Source organism: Chlorocebus sabaeus, chromosome 13, assembly GCF_047675955.1.
Source record: "Chlorocebus sabaeus isolate Y175 chromosome 13, mChlSab1.0.hap1, whole genome shotgun sequence".
Classification (NCBI taxonomy): Eukaryota; Metazoa; Chordata; class Mammalia; order Primates; family Cercopithecidae; genus Chlorocebus; species Chlorocebus sabaeus.
The window spans coordinates 61,236,127-61,263,388 of NC_132916.1; the positions used below are offsets into that span (position 1 = coordinate 61,236,127).

The 27,262-nt window shown below is 38.7% G+C and overlaps 1 protein-coding gene across 3 annotated transcripts in view; it reads right to left on the reverse strand.

Annotated features, from left to right (window-relative positions):
• The window catches only part of MAP3K5 (mitogen-activated protein kinase kinase kinase 5), a 242,746-nt gene that overhangs the window by 163,365 nt on the left and 52,119 nt on the right, over positions 1-27,262 (reverse strand). For 2 of the 3 annotated variants that reach the window (XM_073022499.1, XM_073022497.1), the window contains exon 2: positions 572-711. The exons of the other annotated variant lie outside the window; for it this stretch is intronic. In XM_073022499.1, coding sequence (XP_072878600.1) covers positions 572-711 — 140 coding nt within the window. The remainder of the gene's footprint in view (positions 1-571; positions 712-27,262) is intronic. 3 annotated transcript variants of the gene reach the window in all.

Here is a 27,262-nt window from a genome sequence, read left to right on the forward strand (position 1 = left end):
TGGACGGAGGAAATGCCTTTATAGCAGTAAGTTCCTATTACTGGAGAGAATGACATTAAGACAGGTTGAATTTTGTAGACAAACACAGTAAGTTTCTCTTCCTTTTCTTCCATCTTAGTTTAAATCACACCCTAGTGAAAGAGGATGCCAACTATTTTGGTATACTCAGAGAGAATTTCTCAGAGCACTTTCAAGGAGGAAGTGTACTTTTAGTTAGGAGACCGGTGGGCACCAGGAAGCTCCCAAAAGTGACAGAGCATGAAGGTTTGACCATACCTTATGCAATCTCCCTTCTCCACGTCTGTGTTGATGACTTCCTATTAACACAGTCTCCTCCGTTACAACCATAAGTGAAACTCAGAACTCAATGTGAACTTTTTTCCTACTCGTGTCATCAAATTTCTACAGTGAATTCTCAATAAACCTCCTAATTTGACTAGTAATTGGTGCATACTGACCACACATATAAACGCCTTTCACAAATAAAAGCTACTTAAAATGTTTGGATGACAAACCGGTATCCCTGAAATGCTGATGCTAAAATGAAACATTCAGTAAACAAGGGAGGTACCTTCAGCGACTGCAGAGAGTCCGAGTTAGTATCACAGTAGAGGATGATGTTGTTGGCCATGCTGAAACTTTCTCTCACCCCAAGGTGGTAAAACAAGGACGGTTGCCGGAAGGCATCGCTCATCTCCACCACCGCAATATCTGCAAACAGAAAACAAAGTCCCCCAAAGGATGACACCTAAATAATGCCCAATCAGCAAATTTTGGTTTCAATTATCTTAGTACTCAAAAGAGGAAATAAGGAAATGATAGGGATTTTCCCTCTTCACTTATCACTGAATTTTTAATTTGCAGCTCTACCTGGAAGCGGTTTTATAAAATGTAACAAACCTCCTTTTTCTGTTTTTAAGAGACAAAGTCTTGCTCTGTCACCCAGACTGGAGTGCAGTGGCATGATCGTGGCTCACTGAAGCCTTGAACTCCTAGGCTTAAATGATCCTCCCACCTCAGCCCCCTAGTAACTGGGACTACAGGCATGAGGCATCATGCCCAGCTAGTTAAAAAATTTGTTTAGAGACAGGGTCTTCCTATGTTTCCCAGGTGGAACTCAAACTCCTGGCCTCAAATAATCCTCCTGCCTCAGCTTTCCAAAATGCTGGGATTACAGGTGTGAGCCACCACGCCTGGCCCAAACCTGCATTTTTTTTAAAGAAGAAGATCACATGATTACTGGAAACTGAAGAGAATTTGTGATGGTGGGAAGCAGGGGCTACTGCTCTCTCATAAATTTCAACATTAAAACAAGTTAATTAAGGTTTCAAATAAGAAAACTTTTTTTTTAAAAAGCAGATTCATAAAAAATAGCAGTAACACATGTAAAATGAGACTTAAATAAATAAATAGGTAAGCTTATTAGTTAATCCAGAATTGGGTTTTAGAGTTAAATAACTAATATCTAGTAAGTCCCTGGTAAGTATAATCAAGAAAAAAAGAGAGAAGAAAGGTATAGAAAATATAACTAAGGGGAATATAACCACAGATGCAAATCCATCCAAGGCTCAAAGATGACCAGTAACAAGGTAGTAGAAATTTGATATCAAAAATTGACAATGTCACAAAAATGAAACTTAGATTAGTCTAAAACTCCTTTATGGCTATAAACAAAAATATGAAAGAAAAACTAACAAAATGTATCAAGTGTTACAAGACCAAGATCGTGAGTTTAAAATTTATTTGGGGGATGCAAGGATAGCTCAATGGAAAAAAGTCATCAGCATCTCGAATATGTTCCAAGTGCATTAATTAAAATTCTCAATCCATTTATCATTAAAAAATAATTGCTGAGCTGGGCATAGTGGCACACACCTGTAATCTCAGCTACTCAGGAGGCTGAGGTGAGAATACCGCCTGAGGCCAGGAGTTTGAGGCCAGCCTGGGCAACACAGCAAGACCTCTAGCTCTAAGAAGAATAAAACTTTAAAATTAAAAAATAACTGCAAATTAAAAATATAAGGGCATTTCCATAACATAGAGAACAATACACATTTCATAACAACTTCCAACTTTGTGCATTTAGGTATTCTCATGAAAATCAGAAACAAAGGCTGTCAGCTATTGCCACTACTTATTATATAATGGCTTTTTGAAAAATCCCAGCCACTGCAATAAGATTTCTAGAAAGTAAGAAGATATAATTCTAGAAAATAAAACACACAATTATCTCTATTTGCAGATGTTGTGGATGTCAACCAAATACCCCAACAGACTTAGCTGAATAGCTATTAGAAGTAATAATACAATTTAGTAAGGCATCAAGATGGAAAACTATTAAGAAAACAAAGAGCTTCCTTTGTAATTGCAATAAACATTTCGGAAATATAAAACAGAAGCCATTCATAATTAGGACGAAAATGTTAATATATAACAAATTTAAAAGGAGATAATTTGTTAAAAAATATATGTAATATTTGAGAGATGAAAGGTTAATATCTTTATAAATCATCTCTTATGATCAATTTAAAATAACTCAGCAATGATAAAAACATTACGTTAGACAATCACACTATAGACATCAGCAAGCAAATTCACAGAAATTTAAAATGGTAAATAAACATATGAGAAATTATTCTTCATCTTGCTTCTAATAAATGCACATTAAACCAACTATAAAATGCCAATGTTTTGCCTAAGTGAGCAAAGTAAAGAAGTCAATGAAAATGCAGAGAAATGACACTCTTTTATGCTGTGGGAAGTGTAAACTTTCTTCTTTCTTTTTTTTCCTTTTTCTTTTTTTTTAAAGGCAGACAGTTCTCAGTTTGTTGCCCAGACTAGAGTGCAGTGACAAAATCATAGCTCACTGTATATGCACAGCCTCAAAATCCTGGGCTCAAGCGATCCTTCGGCCTCAGCTTCCTGAGTAGCTGGGACTACAGGTGTGTGCCACCATGCCTGGCTAATTTTTAAAACTTTTTTGTAAACACAGGTGTCACTATGCTGCGCAGGCTGGTCTCAAACTCCTGACCTCAAGCAATCCTTCTGCCTCAGCCACCTAAAGTGCTGGGATTAGACGCATGAGCCACCACACCCCAGCCAAGTGCAAACTTTCTAGGAGGCTTAAATCCTAAAAATTATGTACACTCTGACCCAATAATTCCATTCCTTGGAATTTACTCTGAGAAGATTATTATAAATGTGAAAACAGATTTACCTGTCTGTCCATTGAAAAATTATTTTTTATGATAAAATAATGGAAAATATCTAAATACCTATCAGTAAGAAAATGGTTATATATGCATGTGTGTATGTGTATATATGTAATCATGAGATATATATATGTATATCATAATTTCAAATAATGGGATTTCATGTAACCAAAGAAAAAGAAAAATGTAGAAGAATACTTAGCAACAGGGGATAAATTCAAACTATATTAAGTAAAAATAAAAAGTAAAATATACATACTGCCATGTATAGCATATACATTAAAAATACAATGTATACATTATAATGAGTGCATTATGATGTTTACATTCTATGTATATATCCATGTGCATAAAAAATACCTGAAAAGTTGTACACCAACTTTTGTGGGTAATAGCTGTGTTATAGGGATTATGGATTATTTTATTTTTCTATTTTATACCTTCTATATTTCCCACAATTTCTATTATGAACATTGATTACTTTCACAATTTAGGAACCTATCAAAATATAAAATGAACAATATTCAAGACCTGTGTGACAGAATATAAAACCAAAGTGCAGCACATAAAATTACCGCAGACGCTTGAGAAGCTGTTTGGTGCAGAGTCCATCTTGTCTAATGGGCATGAAATTAGCATTAAACTTTGGTGAATGAGAAATCAATCAGATGAAACTGAGGTAAAAGATACAGAAGAAGTTTATGAAATGGGAAGACAGGTCAAAGGAACTTCAGAAGGTTTTTTCCCCCCTCGAGGCTAAAAATGACTTAAGGACTCTTTAATACAAATAAAGAGTTTTCTTTTGGGGTCCTTAACGTTTCTGCATCAAAAATCAACACATGACAAAAGTGAGTCACTGCATCCTACCCACACAGCCCAGCTGCCTCCTGCACCCACACGGCTTCCTCCTCCCACAGGTGCCAGCCACTCAGCAGTCAATCACATTGCTTTAAAATCAAGAAGCTGCATTATGTGGGACTGGAAGAAACCAAATAAAACACTTACTGATGAAAAATAAGAGACATGCAAAGAAAAATACTAGCTAAGTTAAAGTAATGAAAGGAGGGGATAAATTTTTCCGGAGAACTGACATGTGGAATTAGATGCTAAAATGAAATAAAAACACTGCAGAAAGTTTTCAGATTAAGAGAGAAACTAAATTTTTTTTTTCTTTTTTTTTTTTTTTGAGATGGAGTCTCACTCTATCTCCCAGGCTGGAGTACAGTGGCACGATCTCAGCTCACTGCAACCTCCACCTCCCGGGTTCAAGTGATTCTCCTACCTTAGCCTCCCAAGTAGCTGGGATTACAGGTGTGCAACTGCTAATCCATCCAGCTAATTTTTGTATTTTTAGTAGAGACAGGGTTTCGCCATGTTGGCCAGGCTGGTCTTGAACTCCTGACCTCAGGCAATCTGCCCGCCTCAGCCTCCCAAAGTGCTGGGATAACAAGCATGAGCCACTGTGCCCAGCCTAGATATTTAAAATAAATGGTGCAAGCAAAGTAAGGTATATTTATTACCTCTGAACACCTAAGCAGGAACAGATCCATTTCTGGATGCTATAAAGAATACTGAAAGGTGCTTACTGGTATAATTTTAAAATACAGTAATACGGTATAGTAACTTAGAAAAAGGCTGGCCTTTTTCTATTTCAAATTCAAATAAGTGACTTGCTCTAAGACATTTCTATTCTTTTCTAAATTTACTTTTTAATTGTCATACAGCAAACTTCATTCTCTTTGTCTCTGATGTACAGTCTAATGGGTTTTGAAAAATGCATATATACCAGCATAGTCATGATACAAAATGGATCCTTCACTCCCAAAATCTCTGTCATGCTCTCCTTTTGAGGTTAGTCTTCCCCGCACCCCAAATCCCAGCCCCTGGCAACCACTGATCTATTTATTGTTCCTAAAATTTTACCTTTCCCAGATTGTCATACAAATGGAACCATACAGTATGTAGCCTTTTGGGTTTGACTTCTTTGACTTAGCAAAATGCATGTGAGATTCAGGCACAGATGTCCACCCACAGGTTTGAGGACATTTGGGTTGTCTCCAGGTTGGGCAATTTTGAATAAAGTTGCTATTCATATACAAGTCTTTATATAGACATATGCTTTCATTTGTCTTGAGTAAAGACCTAAGAGTAGGATTACTGGGTCATAGGTAAGGGTATGTTTACCTTAATAAGAATACGCCAAGCTCTCCCAAAGTGACTGAAACATTTTGCATTCCCACCAGCAAAGCATGAGGAGCATCTCAACTGTCCAACATCTTTGTGAGCACTTGGTACTGTCAGTTTTTCTTCTAAAGCCAGTCTAATAGGTATGTAATGGTATCTCGTTATGGTTTTAATTCATATTTCCCTAATGACTAATGAGGTTCAGCATCTTTTCATGTGCTTATTTGCTATCTGTATATCTTATTTGGTTAAGTACTCAATGCTTTTGCCCATTTAAAAATTATTGCTGAGTTTGTTTTCTTACTGTTGAGGTTTGAATGTTCTTTATATTTTCTAAATATTGTTCCTCTGTCAGATATGCAATTTGCAGATACTGTCAGATTATGACTTGTCTTTTCATTCTCTTAAGTGTGTCTTTACAAGAGAAGAGTATTTAAATCTAATTAAGTCCAGTTCATCCACTTTTTCTTTAATGGATTGTGCTTCTGGTGTGGTATTGAAAAAAAATATTTGCATAACCCAAGATCACAAAAGTTTTCTTTTATGGGTTCTTCTAGAAGTTTTATAGTTTTACATTAAATTTAAGTCTATGAACCATTTAGAGCTGATTTTTGTATATGGTGTGAGGCATGGGTCAAGGTTCATATTTGTTGTAAAAACTGTCCTTTCTCCATTGAATTGCCTCTGCATTTTCAGCATTAACTTGCTATACTTTGGTGGGTCTATTTCTGGATTCTCTATTTCATGAAATCTATGTGTTTATCCTTTGTCAATACAACACTGTTTTGACTGCTGGAGCTTTACGGTAGCTACTGAAATCAGGTAGGTCAACTCTATTCTGTTTTCAAATGTGTTTTGGCTGTTGTAGTTGTTCTCTTTGCTTTCCTGTGTAAATTTGAGAATCAGCTGGCTGTTGATATCTATCAATTGATAGCTACAAAAAAATCCTGGGATTTTGATTGTAATTGTGTTGCATCTAAAAAATCACTTTAGAGAGAACTGACATCTTAACAACACTGAGTCTTTCAATCCATGAATATAGAATATCTCACCTGTAATCTCAACATTTTGGGAGGCCGAAGCAGGCGAATCACTTGAGGCCAGGAGTTCAAGACCAGCCTGGCCAACGTGGTGAAACCCTGTCTCTACTAAAAATACAAAAATTAGCCAGGTGTGGTGGCACATGCCTATAATCCCAGCTACTTGGGAGGCTGAGGCACAAGCATCACTTGAATCTTGGAGGTAGAGGCTGCAGTGAGCCAAGATCACATGACTGCACTGCAGCGTGGGTGACAGAGCAACACTCTGCCTCAAAAAAAAAAAAAAAAAAAAAAAAAAAAAAAAGAATATGGAATATCTCTCCACTTACTTAGGTCGCCATTGATTTTTTTTCACTAGTATTTCATAATTTTAAACATGTAGATCCTGCACATAGTTTGTTAAATTTATACCTAAATGTTTTCTTTTTTTGGTGCTATTATAGATGGTACTGTTTTTAAAATTTTCAAATCATAATTGCTCATTGCTAGTATATAAAAATACAATAATTTTTGTAGATTGATCTTGTATCCTGAAATTTAACTGAACTCAGTTATAAGTTCCAGAAGCTTTTTTCATATATATTATTTTATATGTATTATTTTACATAGACAGTCATGTAATCTGCAACTAAAAGTGACTTTACATTTTCCTTTCCAATTTGTATGCCTTTTGTTTTTTGTTTGTTTTTGCCTTGTTATACTCGCTAGGACTTCCAGTAACACATCACTGTTTAAACGGTAATATTTCATTACCTAACTAAAGAACATATTCTCTGTGGCTACTTCCTGACTCTGCTGGGTACCTTCTCAAAAGTAGTAAAATAAACAGGTGAAAATTATCTTCCTTGTGAAATGATCCTAAGACATATTAAAAATACAAATGAAGATGTAATTATAATAAATTAAACAAATGCCTGATACTCCAGAATTCCTGAGCCCCATTTATAGGAGGAACAGTTTATCCACTTCATTTTATAAACATATATTCAGTACTCACTATGTGTCAGGCACTATATGCTTTTCAAATATTAACTCAATCTTCCTAATACCCCTTTGTGATGAGTAGTATTATTTCAGGACACTGAAGCAGAGAATGTACCTGTCAAAGATCAGCTAGAAAGTGTTGCCACCGGAATTCAAACCCAAGCAATCCAGCTCTAGAGTCCAAGCTCTTTTAACTGTTCACTGACTCACATCCTAAACTTACAGGAGACAGAAATTCACAAGTTCAGAACACAAGTGAGATGTGAAAATAGATTTGGGGATCAAATCATACCAGTCTTATTGTGTATTTTATGAGTAAATGCACTTAATAATTATCCAATTGAGTTGTCGTAATAATACTGTAAGTAAAACTGCCACATTTAGAAATTTAAGAAAGTTAGTCATTTAAAAGTATAGACAAAGACACAGAAATCTCCTACATTTTTACCTAAGGTGTAATTTGCCTCCCTGTTCCAATTGAGTTAATGTTAAATGGAGGATAACATGAGGTTTACCAGGGGTTTATTAAAGCATAATAAAATTTTTAGGGTAATAACATTAAACCATTAAGCTTAATTGCATTTTGGTCGTCAAATGGCAGTGGCTGGTAGTCTGTGGGGTTTTTAAATTGAATTTTTCCTTCATAATAGGGTATCTGTTAGTTAAATATCTCACATGAGTTGCTGCTGCTTGTGAAGAGAAGAGTTGAGTTGAAGGAAGATGTTAATTGGTATTTGCTGAAATTTAACCTAAAAGTCATGTCCTGGTAGAGTTTCCTAAAGACTCCAAGTCACTTTTCTAAAGTTTGGCAAGTAGATAACATCGGGAAACTGCAAAAGTCCTGTTATACAGCTAGGATGGTTGCAATTTTCAAGAAGGACATAAGAATCATCTATCATTGTAGCCTTGAATTGGTCACGGTTTGGCAATCCCTACTATAAATGACTACTCTTTCAGCTTCATCAGCCTGCTTTTAATTTCTTGTGTGTTATTTGGTTAATTATACCATGTAAAATGATGCAAATTTATATCAACAGTATATTCTGGCCCATAATTTCCTCATCACTAAACTCCAATAAATGTATGCATGGTGATTCACACATGAATCATTCTTATATTGCTAAAGCAAATTATACCTAACCTCTCCAACCCAGCCCTAATTTTCTTATTTGGTGACACTGTATTACACTGAAGTGTTTTGCTGGCTTTTCGTTGTTGTTGTTAATCCACTAAGTGAGGCCTGGTAGGGAGGTAATCAGAGGGATATTTTTCACTTCCAGAGGTTGACCTTAAAAAGAGTTGAGAGCCACTACACTTACAAAAGGAAAGGGAAGAGAGGAAAAGGGAGAAACCTAGTGGGGAGGGAGGGCAGAAGAGAAAAAGAGAAGAGGAAGAGGGAGGAAGAGTGAAACAGAGACAGAGGAGGGTGCAAAACGAAGATAGGTGTTATGAAAACTAAAGACCCCTTACCCAGGCAATAGCTGCAAGAGCTCAGCTTTAGAGAATGTGAAGGTGGAGAAAGCACACATCCTTTGGAGGTGACCAGACCAGAAGGTCAGGACCTAGAGCCACGGCTCTCTGCCAGGAGGACACCCAGCCTCAGTAAACCACTCCACGGAGCTGAAGAGCTGGAAAGGAAACACTCCCATCTCCAGAAGAGTAATGAGCATGTAAATAACAGACAAGCTGTTCTTTGACTTTCAGAGTTTGAATCCCAGTTACGTTTCTGGATGGATGACATTAGACAATACCTCAAACTCTCTGAGCTGTGGTTTCTTCAAGTATAAATTGGGAATAACAACACAGGTATTGACTGCACAAAACTGTTGTAAGGATTACATGTGTGCTAGGCACAGTAAACTCACCATGAATGGTAATCACATGGAGCCAGGACAAGAAATGCCCAGAGGAGACCCTTTGAGCAAGGAATCATTAAAATGTGATTGAAGATAATGTTATTATATAATTCAACACCTCCTGATAAAGCCTTATATGAGTAATTTCTCATAGAAATGATGTTGAAGGCAAACTTTTGAAAACATAGAAAATCAACATAAAGAATTTTGACGTGATCCTATAATCAATGGATGGATCCATCCATGTCCATGGGTTTTGAGAAGATGTATGTCATGATCTAAGCTTTGCTTTGGAAAGATAAAACTAGAATTTGTAGATGGATAATAGACTACACAGACTGGGGGCTGGGGATAGTGTGGGAGTCATCCGAGACAGTATGTCCCTTGACTAACACAGACAACATGTGGGGAAACCCAACAGCCTTCTGGGACTTGGTGTTTACAGGCAAAGAAAGAATTAAAGATGATTCTGCTTTGAACATGCATAATTAAGGATAACGATTTGCCATTAACATAGTAAGGGAGGTTTTGTGGTATTTTCTGAGACAGGGTATCACTCTGTCATCCAGGCTGGAGTGCAATGATGCAATCACGGCTCACTGCAGCCTCCAACTCCTGGGCTGAAGCAATCCTCCTACCTAAGTCTCCTGAGTAACTGAGAGTACAGGTACACGCCACCATACCTGGCTATTTTTTTTTTTTTTTTTTTAGAGACAAGGTCTCACTATGTTAACCAGGCTGGTCTCGAACTCCTGGGCTCAAGTGATCTACCCGCCTAGGCCTCCCAAGTGCTGGGATAACAGGCATGGGCCACCACATCTGGTCGAACTTTTTTTTTTTTTTGATAAGAGCTTGAGTTCAAATTGGAACACACTAAATTGGGGGATGGGGTGTGAATATATTACTGATAGCAGTTCTTTTGAACCTCAGCAGAAAGATCAAAAACAGAAAGATGTAAGAATAACAGCAGGCCAGGCACAGTGACTCATGCCTGTAATCCCAGCACTTTGGGAGGCCAAGGCGGGTGGATCACGAGGTCAGGAGATCGAGACCATCCTGGGTAACACAATGAAACCCTGTCTCCACTAAAAATACAAAAAATTAGCCAGGCCTGGTGGCAGATGCCTGTAGTCCCAGCTACTCGAGAGGCTGAGGCAGGAGAATGGCATGAACCCGGGAGGGGGTGCTTGCAGTGAGCCGAGATCACACCACTGTACTCCAGCCTGGGCGACAGTGAGACTCCAACTCAGAAAAAAAAAAAAAAAAAAAAGGAGTCACAGCAATGAGTGACCACTGAAACAGTGAATGTAGATGAGGTTGTCAACTTAGAGTACAGAAAGAAATGAGGCTTCCTGGACTCAGGAATTCCCCTTCTCGTTATATACCCAATAGAAATACAGATATGTGTTCATGTAATGAATGTTCACAGCCATAGTATTTGTAAACCATTAACAGCAGAAGAAATTAAAAAGCATGCTATCTAGAGACAATGAATACTATACAGTAATGAGCATGAAAAATCTACAACCACATGTGACAACATGGATGAATCTCACAAATGCATTGTTGAGAGGAGGAATCCAGATACAGAGGACTAGGCACCGTGTGATTCTGCAATATTAAAAGTCACAACGGCGCACACCTTGGAGAGGATGGGCCATGACTAAAGAGGGCTTAAAAGGGTCTTTTGGGGTCCTGGTAAAGTTCTACTTCTTGATCTAGGTGCTGGTTACTTCGGCATGTTTGCCTTGTGAAAATTAACTCATTTCTAATCGATTATTTTGCCCAGAATGTTAAAAGAGAATTGCATTAGCTTCCTATGCCATTGTAACAAATTATTACAAGTTTGATGCCTTAAAACAGCAGAAATGCCTTCTTTCACAGTTCTAGAGGCCAGAAGTCCAAAATCAAAGTGTAGGCAGGGCCAGAGCTATGCTTCCTCCAGAGGCTCTAGAAGAGAATCAGTTCCTTGCCCCTTCAAGATTCTAAGTTTTGAGAATTCCTTGGCTTGTGATGTGTATGCATGTGGTGTCAAATCGCCCTCTGCCTCTTTTATAAGGAACCTTATGATGGCATTTAGGACACACCCAGATGATCCAGGATTATCTTATCTCAAGATCCTTCACTTCATCATATCTGCAAAGACCCGTTTTCCAAATAAGGTACCATGCACGCCCGCCAGAGTTTTGACATAGATATTAGGGTGGCAGGGGAGATGAGGGACAAATTTTAGCTTACCACAAGGATTATAAAGAAGCTGCATGATAATGAAGGTGACTACAACAGAACAAAAGGTGCTGAATACAAGATGAAGGAATGGAGGGAAGGAGCCCAAAGGATTCTCCAAAGACTGGCGAAGAACAAAAGGTGATTAACATTTTCCAAGGTCCATGGTAGGCACCTTTACAATCAGTTAAGGAAAGCAAGAGATCAGACAATATTCTAATGCGACAGAAAGATCTAAAGGTTTTTAGTGTTAGAATGGTGTACTTGAACATTATTAGGACATGTGGAGATTGTATGCATTTTTTAAGTCAAGCTGAAAGAAAAAAAGAGAAAGATTTTAAAGGGGGTGCTAATTAATAGAGGCTATCTCTACATTTTCAGATTAGACAGACGGGTTGGGTTCTATGACAGAGGAGAAAAGTCAACCATGGGGGAAAAGGGATACTTTAAAGGTAAGAAGGAGGGAAGCACCAGGCGCAGTGGCTCACATCTGTAATCCCAGCACTTTGGGAGGCTGAGGCGGGTCAGGAGGTCAGGAGTTTGAGACCAGCCTGACCAACATGGTGAAATCCCGTCTCTACTAAAAATACAAAAATTAGCCGGCACAGTGGCGGGTGCTTGTAGTCCCAGCTACTAGAGAGGCTGAGGCTGGAGAATCACTTGAACCCAGTAAGTGGAGGTTGCAGTGAGCCAAAGTCACAGCACTGTACTCCAGCCTGGGTGACAGAGGAAGGCTCTGTCTCAAACAAAACAAAACAAAACAAAACAAAACAAAACAAAACAAAACAAAAAAACAAGGAGGGAATTAATTAATGGCAAAGAAAAGGAAGTGATGAAGTGAAAGGAAGAACACCGATCTCCTCCTTCACTTCAGGTGGTGACTCACTGATAGATAGCCAGTGGTCAACAGAAAAGAAAGCCCTCTCCAGGGACAGCTGAAATAGGCCTGAGTGACATCATTGGAAATGTGCCTGAAAGTAGCACTACCTGAGTTTTTGCATGTCGTGACCCCAATTCGTCTTCTTTTTCACTAAAAGGAATTTATTTTAGCATTCCTTTTACTTGTGATAGTAACAACGCTTACAACTACAGCAACAGAAGCAAGATGTAAGCCTCATAAGTATCAAAAACACCATTTTTTGAACTCTTATCTGCCTCCAATAGAGGTAAAGGAAAATATGAAAAGAGGGAAGATCTAGACTAGAATTAAACTTCATTCTGCTTAGTGGCCACAGGCAAAAGCCTTAAATACACATTAAAATCCCAATCTTACAAATGATTGTTCTTGGTCACAAAATGGACTGGACTAACAAAAACTCCAGTTTCAAGCACATAGTACTTTTTCTTCTTTGAGACAGGGTCTTGCTGTGTTACCCAGGCTGAAGTACAGTGGCATAATCACGGCTCACTGCATCCTTGACCTCCTGGGCTCAAGCGATCCTCCCACCTCAGCCTCTCAAGTACTTAGACTACAGGTGTGCACCACCTGTATGCCCAGTAAATTTTATTTATTTTTTGTAGAGACAGTGTCTCACTATGTTTCCCAGGCTGGTCTTGAACTCCTTGCCTTAACCAATCCTCCTTTCTTGGCCTCCTAAAGTACTGGGATTACAGGCATAAGCCACTATGCCCAGCCTCAAACATACAGCATTTCGATGATGGTTTAGTAAGTGTTATTAAGGGGGCCCTGCAAATACTGTCACTGGGCTCAGTCTTCAAGTGAATCCCTCATATCACTTCACAAAAAAAAGTGGGTAAATCACAATTTATGTCTTCTGGTGCATACCAACTACTTTATGAAGAGACATTTTCCTGATATGAGCATAGCATCCCCTACATAATTTTGCTTATTAGAAAAGTACAAATAGGTTCTACCCAAAAAAGGGTTACTCTCTTTCCAAGTTAAAAGAGAGCCTGATTTATGTCTTAATGTTTTGTTTTGTTTTTTGTCTTTAAGTTAAAAAAAAAAAACAAAAAACTTTTTTTAGAGCTGTTCTAGGTTTATGGCAAAATTGAGAGGAAGGTACAAAGATATCCCATATACCTGATGCCCTCACACACACACAGCCTCCCCCATTGTCAACATCCCCCATCAGAGTGGTACATTCTTTACAACTGATGAGCCTACATTGATACATCATAGTCACACAAAGTCCATAGTTTACATTAGGGTTCACTCTTGGTGCTGTATATTCTTTGGGTTTGGAAAAATTTATCATGATATGAATCCATCACTATGGTATCATAATTACAGTATCATACAGAGTATGATACAATAACACCCTAAAAATCCTCTGCCCTAAAAATCCTCCAGGCTTTGCCTATCCATTAAAAAATTATGTTTTAATGTCATGGTAACAGCAATACAACAGGTCAGTGACCTTCAAAGAGTATATAAGAAATGTGTAAGTCAAAATGAACCAAAAGGTTTATTATGTGACAGGCACATGCTATACATTATAAATAGAAATGGGTGCCGGACACAGTGGCTCACACTTGTAATCCAGCATTTTGGGAGGCTGAGGCAAGCAGATTACCTGAGGTCAGGAGTTCGAGACCAGTCTGGCCAAAATAGTGAAACCCTGTCTCTACTAAAAATACAAAAAATTAGCCAGGCGCGGTGGCACATGCCTATAATCCCAACTACTTGGGAGGCTGAGGCAGGAGAATTGCTTGAGCTCGGGAGACAGAGGTTACAGTGAGCCAAGATCATGCCACCGCACTCCAGCCTAGCCGACAAAGTGAGACTCTGTCTCAAAAACATAAAAAAAAAAAGAAATGGGATAGGAGGCTGCTATGTTGGTAAAAATTTCTGTATCACCATGGCAAACCATTTTTCTCCTTGAAATGGTTATATTTCATAAAGGTGTGCTGGGTGTGAGTCTATATGCATAAATTTAGATCTCTATAAACTCCTTTTGTATAATACATTTCAGTCCTTAAAAGTGATCAATCTACTTTAATCAGATACTGAAAATGCTGCTCATGAATATATGAACAAGCTTTTGTAAAGCTTATTACAGTTTTACTGTGGTTAAGGTCTATGTCATTTGTTTTTTTGGTCTCTCATATTTAGTTTTAATTAAACCATCAAAGCTTCATTCATTTATGCTTCAGTGAAGTTCCCCAGGCGCACAGAGTAGCCCTTTGTAACTTTAAGATTCTTATGGGAGCATCCTCCCTCACAACCCAAACCAATAATCTGCCTCATTTAATTGGCACTTGTTGAAGTTACATAAGATTATAGGAGTTGATTTGTGATAATTTTTGAAGAAAATCTGACTGTTCCTCACAGATGTGGATGCTGAGTGACATACTCTTACCTAATCGTCCTATACCTTCACAACCTCTTCACATGGAAAACAGAAAGAGAACAGGGAGAACTTCACATTCTCTGACTATGTTCAGTAGCAAAAATGGCTGTGGTAGTTTAACTCATGTTTGAGGTTGTTCTGATTTAGAGGAGGTATTTCTCACTCTGGCTAGAGAAATAACTGTCATTTACGTGAATTATGTTTACATAAACATTAATAGTTATTAAAGCAGTATAACATAGTGATACAGCAAAACTCAGACTCTAGAAAATTCTACAGAAAAAATGACCTGAATTCCTTAACAAAAACATCACAGAGGTGAAGAAGAGATGGAAGTAGAAATTAGATATTAAAAGAGACTTAAGGAACATAGTCAACTGTAATGTGTGGGCCTTGGTTAGATTCTACAAAAGCAAACTTTAAAAAATCATGGCATTTATGAGGTAATCAAAATTTTGAAAACTGACAGGATATTTGATGATATCAAGAAATGAATTATTTTAAGTACGATAAAGTACTATGGTAGGAGTCCTTACCTTTTAGACAAGAAAAATGTAGCATTTTAGGCTGAGTGAGGTGGCTCAAGCCTGTAATGCCCAGCACTTTGCGAGGCTGAGGCAAGAGGATCGTTTGAGTCTGGGAGTTTGAGACCAGCCTGAGCAACATAGTGAGACCCCATCTCTATAAAAAATGTTAAAAATAGCTGGGTGTGGTGGTGCATGCCTACAGTCCCAGCTACTCAGGAGCTGAGGCAGGAGGATGACTAGGGCCCAGGAGTTCGAGGTTACAGTGAGCTACGATCGTGCCACTATACTCCAATCCTGGTGACAGAGCATGAACCTATCTCTAACAGAAACAAAACAAAAAAAAGCATGGTAATTTCATCCTATGTTAAAACATAAAGAATGCTAATGTCTGGCACCACATGATGTATGAATTCTTTATCAAAAAAAGCATTATTTCACATGCCATGAAAATATAATTGTAAGCAATAAACATTATACCATTATTGCTGTAGAAAGGAAATCAGCAGGTTTTTTTCTTTCTTTCTACTGCCGTAGAAACTAAATTAAATGAAATCCAGTTGTATACTACTTATGGGCAGAAATTGTTGCTCACACCTGGTAAGCAAGCCAGTTTGGAGGGTTTTCCCCTTGCAATTATGGCTGTCATTTCTTGTGGTCTTAAATTCCATTGGATCTAAGAAGTGTGGGTGAGGGCCTGGGAGCTCCACAGTGCTCCAAGATTCTTAATGTGTCAACAAATGGAAACCTCTCACAGTCAGGATTCAACATCTCTAAAAGATGCCATACCCTTCCTTTTTTTCTACTCTGTTAAACTCACTTTCAACACGCAGTAAATAATTTCATCTAGTCAAAATGTGCAACAGTGTTTGTTCAAATTTATTTCTAATAGTATCTGTAATTCTGTTGACATAACAGATGTATACATGATTCTGCCAGTAAATAACTTCATTCCTAGCATACGTGTTGACATTCCATTTGAGTCCAACAATCCATTTAGGGGGGTTTAGACTTCTTTCTTGAGAATGATTAGAGGAAATGAGTAGGATTAAAACTATTCATTGCTAACTGATCTTTTAACTGCTGACAGACAGGTGGCTGGACTTTGCTAACTATAATTAAATAGTCTCCTTTTTTTTTTCTTTCTTTCTTCCAATTGATTAAATCCATCAGTAAAGGAGCTCACACACTCACTAGGAAAACTAATATTGTTGTTGTTTTAGAGACAGAGTCTCACTCTGTCACCCCGACTGGAGTGCAATGGTATGGTCATAGTTCACTGGGCTCAAGTGATCCTCCCACCTCAGCCTCCCAAGTAGCTGAGACTAGAGGCATGCCCCATCACTCCTGGTTAGTGTTTTACACATTTTTTGTAGAGACGGTGCCTTGCTAATTTGCCCAGGCTGGTCTCAAACCCCTGGACTCAAGTGATCATCCCACCTCAGCCTCCCAAAGTGTTGGGATTACAGGTACAGATATGAGCCACTGTGTCCAGCCATGTTGTTATTTTTTTAATGTGACAAATTAATTTTACATATATATAACTTAAATGTGATTATATAAATGTCTCTTTAAAAGAAGGCTATCAACGGAGGCCAATATCCTAAGCAAATTACTGCACATACAGAAAACCAAATTCTACATGTTCTCACTTATAAATGAGATCTAAACATGAGAGTACACATGGACATAAAAATAGGAATAGACACTGGGGATACTAGAGACGGGAGGGTAGGAAGGGGGCGAGGGTCGAAAAACTACCTATCTGATATTATGCTCACTACACATGGGTGATGGGATCATTCGTACACCAAACCTCAGTGACACTCAATTCACCCCGTAGCAAACCTGTGCATGTATCCTCTGAAACTAAAATAAAAGTTGGAAAAAAGGCCAGCCACACAGAGGTAAGACAGGCAACCAAAGACCCTCACCAGCCCCGCAATGGGGAAAATGAGATAAGCCCGCTGAATAGAGACAACAGACCAGAAAGGAAAGGAGAGGGCAGTCCCTGCCGTGTATCACATACTAAGTCCCTCCAAGCAGCCCTTTGATGGCTTCTTATCACGCTGCCGAGGAGGCTCCAGTTTCTTAGCCTCAGCTTCCATCCATCACAGCACCGTGGAAGTAAGAACTCCCTTTACTCTGCTCTCCCACATGTTGATTTGAACACACTTGATTGTCTATTCTATGCAAAGTACTGAGAAGGGGTCAAAGGAATCAGCACCAGCCCTTCACGGGCTGATACTCTTCAAGTGCAAGGGCTGGACATGTGAGCGGCAGAAGTGCAAAGTCAACTGAAATAGATGTAAATGTTGTTTGGGAGCAGAGGACAAGGAGTGGCTGATTCTTATAGGAGTAACGGAGAAGGCCATTCAGGGCAACAGCTTCACAATAAGCCTTGAGAAGTGGTAGAATTTCAGGACGCAGGGTCTGGGAAGAAGGGACATTCCTGGCTGCTTTGCAATTGCACAATATAGGAGTTTCTTTTTACCAGAAAAAATTGCTCCACTACCTAAGAATGGACGTGTACACCACCACCCACCGAATGAGAAATGGCTTATCACTCTGCCCAGCTGGTCTTTCCACAGGAAGTTTAGAGGGAAAAAAAAATAAATTGCACAATCATTTTTTGGAACACTTTTCAGTAAAAACTTTTCTTATTAGGGAAGAGAGAAATTTCCTTTCACTTGTGTCTTTGTGCACTGTACCGTGCCCAACTAAATGCATCTTCTCCTGTAATGTATCACTTGGATCCCCCACTTCCCTGGTCAGAGGGGAGTTTTTTGGTCCTCTTCCTGGCAAAGTTCTCTCTACTTGAGACCTTATAGCTGCGGACCTGCTTGTCTGTGTACTCCAAGGGACCTGACCGTTTAACAGAAATATCCAGCAGAGGAGGCATTTGATGGTAAGGAGACAACTTCTAATTTACATTGCTAAAATGAGAGACAAACAAACAGAAGACAACCTGTGGAAAAGGCTTCTGAATAATAATAAGAGTCTTCCAACAGGCACCCAGCCCAAGAGTCCACAGATCATCGCCACAGCAACAGACAGTATTTGGAGGCAATGAGGAGCCCAAAATGCAGATCTGACAAAGGCATTAGCAAAATTAATTCATTTCAAGGAGGCTATATAAGCTCCTGAATTTGCAGCATTTGCTTCTATATGTATATTAACCATCCGAAACAGAAAGAGCTAATGAGCCGAAGTGCTGGTGAGAACAGTCAAAGTACCACATACAGCTAGCACTACTTGGAACAGATGGCTGATGGCCTGAGGAACCTGTAGCCACATCAGCTCCAAAGCAGGGACCGGTTCAGTCATCAGTGCAGCCAATGTTCATGAAATCCCTACTAAGTGCTAGGTCCAAGGGATACAAAAGTCATCCAAACACACACACACACACACATACACACGCACACACACACACAACAAACACCCATGCACACTGGGTTCCTGCCCTCAGAAAGCTGATGATCTAGCAGGAGAAGAGACAATCAAATAAACGTACAAAAACAAATGCACACTGTGGTAAGTGTGTTGACAACATGACACAGGGCATTTTGAACAGTACAACAGACAGAACTGATTCATCGGTGGAGCTCCCCTAACAAAGTAATGGGGTCTGAAGGATATAGAAATAAAGGGATGTAGAAGTAAATGTGGCCTATCAGTAGTCAGTGCTGACCAGGCATTACAAATGACAATGGTGTCGCTCCTGCCTGCTACGCCTGGGGTATAGCTGGCTGGTGTCAGAATGCCCAAATCCATACTTGTTCTATGAAGCCCTGAACACCCTGAGCCCATTTCCTCACCTGTCAACCAACAATAACAATAGTCCCTGTCACAGACAGGGCTTAACAACAAAGAGGCATCAATGAACATCAGCCATAACTAGAGAGTGGGCCATGGGTCGGGGAGACGTCCCTTCAGCCCTCACTCCCACCCTAGGGTACTGTCAATCACTTACAGACATTTTTCCTATTTCCTGTACTTATTTCCCATACTCTTCCTATTTGATAAACAGGAGGTATGGAATCAATAAGACGAATTTCATTCTTTTCAGTAGACCCTTTAGTGCCTTAAAAAAGTCTGAAGTTAAAAAGCATCTTCAAGAGAGGTCCTAGACCATACGGACACAACCAACATTTGCAGTCACTATTTTGGGGGTCTGAAGGGGGCAGACCAGGGCAGCTAATGGCAAGTCCCATAGAAGGTACAGAAATTTTCCAGCTGAATACATATTCCAGTTTGCTTCAAACAGTCTTAGATGTCTGTTATCCCACGATGTGTATGATCTCACTGTCATTTCTAGTAGATTCCCCCTTTCATTCTCAAGTGTCCTGGTTGGGCCCTAAGCAAGGGGCAGTTCCCACACCATTAGCTGTCCCTTCCATGGGCAGTGGCAGCAGGGGTCTGCAGCAGCCAAGACACTCAGCAGGAGCCCCTCTTTACAGCTGCTACTCTAGGTGGCTTGGCCCCGGGGCTTTTACAGGATGAAGACCTCAGCCCTGCATGTTCTTCAAATTATTCTCAGACACAAGCTGCTTTTTCCAAATCTCCCAGCCAAGGTAATGAGAGAAATTTTACAAATGGCATGGAGTAGAATCAGACAGCTTTTAAACTCTAGCCTTTGCTCTTCGCAGTAAATTGCATTTCATCTTGCTGCGATTTTTCATCTTTTCTTTGGTCATGTTTTTTTTTGTTTGTGTGGGAGTGTGCACGGGTGGCTGGGGACAAGGGGAGGTGAGATGTTTTTCCCTCCTTTTTACCTTCCCCCTCTTTCACCTTTAATCTTGGGTTTCCTTTTTTGGAATCTACATCTTCCTCCAAGGGCTGATCTTTGTCTTCTTGAATTTCTGCTGTTTACTTATGATTTCTTACTGAAAAAATGCATGTCAGGTCAAGTTTCATTTAGACATCAACAAGCCAGGGCTGATTTTATAATGCAGACCACGTGTCCCCTGAGTCCTGGACTAAAAGTCCCAAATACTCTTTGGAAACTGGTTTAAACCAGGTGGCCATATCTGAAAGACTTCTCCCCAGCTCTTTCTACCTCCATGTGATTTATTTAAGAGCAAGGTTGAGACAATAAAAAAAAAGAAAGATTTAAAAAAGGAAGAAATGTTACCTGAAATTCCATCATCCATAATGCCACCATTAACCAAATGACATTTTTCCTAGGATTCTTGAGTGAGCTTTTATGTTAGGTTACTTTTAGAAAAAGTGCAACACAAGTTATTTTCTTCAACTGCTCTGAATCTTCCATTTGTTCCCATCATCATAAATAAACCAGACTTCTGAGAAGGAGCTTGAGTGCAAAATAACAAAGGGGCAATTTTCTGCCATTTAATTGGATCCTACTGCTCTGTACGAGAGCTAGATTTTTTACTTGTTTTGAAAATGAGGGTTACATTAAGATGGTTAATTTTTTTCACTCCTGGAGAGACTATTTACTTCTTCATGTTGAGTTCCCAATAGTTCTCAACACATTTCATTATAATATATACACTTGCTTTCTATCAATAAGACTGTCTTGGTTGTCGATATAGACCATGACACTAGCAATGTAAGCCTCTTAACTAAATGTATGAAATAATGAAACTATATCCAGGCAAATGATAAACAATTTAATGGTTGACAACCCTCAAAAATATAGTATATTTAGTCCTCAGTAGCAAAGAACTATACATATTAAAATGACCTGTTATTAGTTAGTACACGGAGATACTAAGCATTTTGATATTTCACTGTAAGTGTTTCCCTATACAATTTATTATGAATACAAATAAACATACACATGCCCATTTGGTATGGGAGCAAATTCAAATTATTGGTTTATATATTATTAATTCAAAATTGAATTATAGATAATGTTTCAATCACAATCACTTCTAATTGCTAACTTCACAGCCGGAGAAGCCTGAATAAGATGTTGATAATTTGCAGTCAAATCAAAATAATGAAAGTGTTCAAACACCTACAAAAAAAACCCTATAGCTAACATCATACTTAATGGTGAGAAACTAGCTTTCCCACTAAGGTGAAGAAAAGGGCAAACTTGTCCCCTCTCACCGCTCCTTTTCAACATCATACTGGAAATCCCAGCTAATGAAATAAAATGAGAAAAAAATAAAGAGTATACTGATGGAGACAAGAAATAAAACTTGTCATTGTTTACAGACGGCAGGATCATCTATGTAGAAAACCCAAAAGAATCAACAATAACAAAATCCCTCATAGAATTAATAAGCAATTATAGCAGGGTTTCAGGATTCAAGATTAATATGCAAAAGTAAATTACTTTTCTATATGCCTGCAATAAACAAGTAGAATTTGAAAACAAAAACACAATGCCATTTACATTAGCACCCCCAAATATGAAGTACTTAGGTATAAATCTCACAAAATATCGATAAAAACTATATGAGGAAATCTATAAAACTCTAATAAAAGAAATCAAAAAAGAACTAAATAAATTGAGAGCTATTCCATGTTCATAGATAGGAAGACTCAATGTTGTTAAGATGTCAGTGCTTCAAAATTTGACCTATATATTCAATGCAATCTCAAGCAAAATCCCAGCAACTTATTTGGTGGATATTGACAAACTGATTCTTAAGTTTATATGGAGAGGAAAAAGACCAGAAGAGCCAACACAATATTGCAGAAGAAAAAACTGACATTACCTGATTTCAAAACTTACTCTTAAGCTCTGTAACAAGACAGTGTTGTATCGGCAAAAGACTGTAGAAATAGATCATCAAAACAGAATATAAGGCCCAGAAATAGATCCATATAAACACAGTCAACTGATGTTTGACAAAGGAGCAGAGGCAATATAATGAAACAAGGATAATCTTTTCAACAAATGGTGCTGGAAAAACTGAACCTCTACATGCAAAAAAAAAAGAAAGATACAGACCTTACACCCTTTGCAAAAATTGACTCAAATGGATCATAGTCCTAAATGTAAAATGAAAAACTATAAACTCCTAGAAAATAATATAGAAGAAAATATAATTGACCATTGGTATCATCATAACTTTTTAGATACAATATCAAAGGCATAATAAAAGAATTATAAGCTGGACTTCATTAAAATTAAAAATTTCTGCTCTGCAAAAAACACTGTCAAGACTGTCAAGAGAATGAGAAGACAAGCCACAGACTGAGAGAATATATTTGCAAAAGACATATCTGTTAAAGAGTGTTAGCCAAAATATACAAAGAATACTTAAAACTAAAAAATAAGAAAACAAACAATGAGATTAAAAAATGGGCCAAAAACCTGAATGGATGACTCATCAAAGAAGACATACAGATAGCAAGCAAGCATATGAAAAGATGTTCATGGGGCCAGGCACAGTGGCTCATGGTTGTAATCCCAGCGCTTTGGGAGGCCAAGGCAGGGGGATCACTGAAGACCAGGAGTCATGGTAGAAGGATCAACTGTGCCCAGAAAGCTGAAGGCTGCAGTGAGCTATGCTCATGCCACTGCACTCCAGCCTGGTGACAGAGTGAGACCTTGTCTCTAAAAACAAAAAGAAAAGAAAAAGAACAAAAGATACTCAACATCATCTGTCACCAGGGAATTGCAAATTAAAACATTGAGACACCACTACACACCTATTCGAATGACTGAAATCCAAAACACTGACACCATCAAATGCCAGTAAGGATGTGGGACCACAGGAAGTCTCATTCATTGATAATGGGAATGCAAAATGATACAGCCACTTTGGAAGACAGTCTGGCGGTTTATGATAAAACTAAACATACTCTTGCTATACAATCCAGCATTTGCACTCCTTGGTATTTACCCAAATGAATTATTATGTCCACACAAAACTTGCATACAGACGTGTATAACAGCTTTATTCATAATTGCTAAAACTTGCAAGCAACCAAGATGTCTTTCAGGAAGTAAGTGGATAAATAAACTGTGGTACAGACAGACAATTCATTATTATTTAGGGCTAAAAAGAAATGAGCCATCAAGTCATGAAAAGACATGGAGGAAACTTAAATGTACACTGGTAAATGAAAGAAGCCAGTATGAAAAGGCTGCGACATTCTGAAAAAGAGAAACTATGGAAAAAGCAAAAGGATAAGTGGTTGCCAAGGGTTGTGAGGAGGGATGAATAGGCAGAGAACCAAGATTTTTAGGGCAGTGCAACTATACTGTACAATATAGTACTATAATTGTGGATACATGTCATTATATATTTGTCCAAACCCATAGAATATACAACACCAAGAGTGAACCCTAAAGTAAGCCATGGGCATCAGGTGATAAAGATGTGTCAATGTAGGTTCATCAGTTGTAACAAATGCACCACTCTAGATCAGTATATTAACAGCAGAGGAGGCTGTGCTTGTGGGAGGGTAAGAAGTTCATGGGCAGTCTCTGTACCTTCTGCTCAGTTTTGCTGTAAATCTAAAACTGCTCTGAAATATACATATACACACATGTGTGTATATATATGTGTACATACGTATATACACATATATATGTATATATGAGAACCGTTGACTCCCCCATGCTCAAAAAAGTCTCTGTTCATGGTCTCAGGGTTATAAGGAAGGCCCCTGACACTTTGACAGAAGCCAAAGAGCTCCCGCAGATATCTTGACACTGTTCTGGAAGGAGGACCTAGTCCATGCCACCACAGTTTGGAAATCAGCAGCTCCCAATCCAGTGGCAGAAAGTAGAACCTTCAGCCCCATGCACTCCAACATGGACAAGTATCCACACCTTGTGCACCCCTCACCAACCCCTACACCAGGGAGTTCTGGTTATGGTTCAATGAAGTGCAGCTGCAAAGCCTAGTCATTTAAAGAAAAATTCACAGCCTTGGCTGCACACCATAATCACCTGGGGGCTTTGAAAAGCAGCAAGTCTGAGTCCTCACCCCAGAGATCCTAATTTACTTGGTCTGGGGTGTAGGGTGGCCATCAGGATTTTTGGAATCAGGTGATTCTAATTTTCAATAAGACTAAGAACCACAGATTTGGAAGCTGATTTAAAGACACTCATCCATCAACCATGCCACAGAGCACGGACTGCTTATTTTAGCGTTTTGATCCATTATCATGCTCCTTAGAAATTCTGGCAACAAATATTCATTTTCATATTAATGGAAATAAATTGCTCTTAAAATGAAGACCAGTGTAAGCAGTATTTGGCTGGAACATAATGTTTCCTGTTCAGAATGCTGACAGGGCAGCAGCGGGCATACACTTGGCAGTTATTAAAGTTTTTTTTTTTATTTGAGCAACTTAATTGGAGCTTCTGCATCTATTATGTATCTTGTTTAGAAAAGTTCCTTTAAATTGGTTGAACAGATGAAGATGACTATTTTTCCCTTTCCCATATCAGAGTATTAAAAATGGGATAAATATCATAATCATCTATTTCACCAACACATGAGTTGTTGGGAGGAAAATTAATTTTCCCTCCATTTTCAACTCTCAACACACGAATACACTTTTTGAAAATACAAGAACACGGATGTGACCTAGAAAAGAGGTTTTGTCAGGGCACTCAAAGAGTTAAAGGAAAGGCTGGCCAGCTCCCTGCCTCTGGCTGCTGTGGGAGGGAGGAGGATGCTGGGAACTCTCCCCGCTGAATGGCTCTTTCTCCCGTTCTTTGAGCTGGGAGTAGAGGAATGCAGTGACTCCCAGCACACCTCCCGTCTTGCCCATGAACATCACAAAACCCTGTTCACAGGGTGGACTCTAAAAATAAAATTCCCTGTGCCGCTCGCTGCCTGTGCCTCAGTTTTTCTGCAGGCATTCTGCATGTTTCCGCTGCTTGTTTGTTCAAAGCTTTCCAGCTACCAGCTGCACACAGAGAAAAAGGGCCCGTGGACATGAAAAAGAGCTCACATCTGCATCTGCTACTCAAAGATATTTTCAATAAAGGCATAGATTATGTCATTTTTGGTAGCAAGAAATTTAATCTAGATAATTCCAAGGAGAGTCAGCATAACCCAGGGATTTCTTACTCACGTTCCAAAGTCTCATCCTAATGTTAGCTTAATGTCTAACATTGCTTCTCTCTCAAACCCAGATTGATTCTGTAACGTCTGCTTATGGGATGTCAGTTGGTAAGGAGCATGCATAGCCTGGAAACAGGGTCAAGAGAAAAGGCAGGAAGACTAGTTAGGAGGCAGCTGCATGGGTCCAGGTGCGAAATGCTAATGTTTGAACTAGGATGGTGGCAGTTTTGGAAGAGTATCAGATACTTAAAATGATTTAATATCTTAACTCTTGACTTCCCCAATAGAAGAAATACCAACTATGGTAAATACAGCAGGTTTATGGCTTAATGTTCAAGTTAATAAGTATTCTCTAGGTTTACAGAATGAAAAAACTAGACATAAAGGAATCAAATGAAATACATTTCATAAAATTTTGAGGTGGGGCAGGAAAATACAAATACGTTCGTGTCTGTAGGTCTGTGAAAAATGATACAGGTAGAAGATAATCTTACCAGTAATAACAAGATATCTGACTATGAGCTATTAGTTACAACTTAATTATTGACCCAGGAATTTCTGTGTACTAGTCTATGGAGGTATTTGGGTCTCTTTAAATGAAAATGACTAGCAAGGCACTGAACATCACAGAAAGAATACTGGATACACAATTGAAAGTAGTATGCATTTTAATAACTATCCTAGAAGAAAGCTATGGCCCTACTACACAGAGAAAACCATGCAGGGTTCTAATACCCACGAGAGAGGGTGACAAAATCTATGTATAATCATGGTTTAAGAGGGAAAAAAACCAATTTGAGTATGCACAACAATATACTTTCCTTTTTGCAATAAAAAAAACAATGAGGATTAGTGAGAAAGATTAGGAGAAATCCTCCAGTCTTCTTTCTGACCCCTACTCTTCAGTACCTCTGGTGATCTTGTTTTGAACACCGTCTATGCTATAAGAATGGTCAGTTTGCTACATACAGTTGGAAGAACTACACTTCTTAGTAGAATATTCAAATTCTTTAAAAATAGTTTTTTATACAAATGCAAAATCTGTCTCTCTCTAACTTCTAATCATTCACTGCTTCAATTTTCTTTCTTTCTTTTGTTTTTTTTAGAGACAGGGCCTTGCTCTCTCAATCATAGCTCACTGCAGCCTCAAACTCCTCGGCTCAAGGGATCCTCCCACCTCAGCCTCCCTAGTATCTAGGATTATAAGCATGCGCCACGATGTCCAGCTAACTTTTAAATCTTTGTAGAGGCAGGATCTTGCTATGTTGCCCAGGCTAGTTTTGAACTTCTGGTCTTAAGCGATCCTCCTGCCTTGGCCTCCCAAAGTGCTGGGATTACAGGCATGAGCTTCCATGTCTGGCCCATTGCTTCTATTTTCTGCTTTCCCAAAGCTTCACTGAAAAACTCAAATTCCTTCTCCTCCAGAAACCTTCAGACTTAAGAACAGCAATCTTGGCATCCCTGACATTTTCTTCTCCAGGTTACAACATCTCTAGTCCCTTCACAGGGCAACATGGCTTCTAGTCATGTTAATATGGGTGCTGTCTAGACACACTCTGGCCAAAGAATGTATAGGGAGCAGATGCCCATTAAAAGAATTTTCTGGGGTGAAACAAAGTATAACTCTAAAAGGAACCAACAGAACCGAAAACCCACCACAGTAGTATATGCTGGAAACGTACAGCAAAGGCTCAGAAGACTTGTGCATATTAGTATTAACAGGCCATGAGTGTTTTTTGCAAGATTGACAGATTAAAAACAATGGATTGAAGAATAAGTAGGAGATTACGAGGCAAAAATAGTGAGTTCAGCGGAGTGTTCTCAAATTTAATGTGTACATGAATCACCAGCATATTGTGTCAAATAACAGATTCTGATTAAGTTGTGTGACACAGGAATGATGATTACCTTTCTC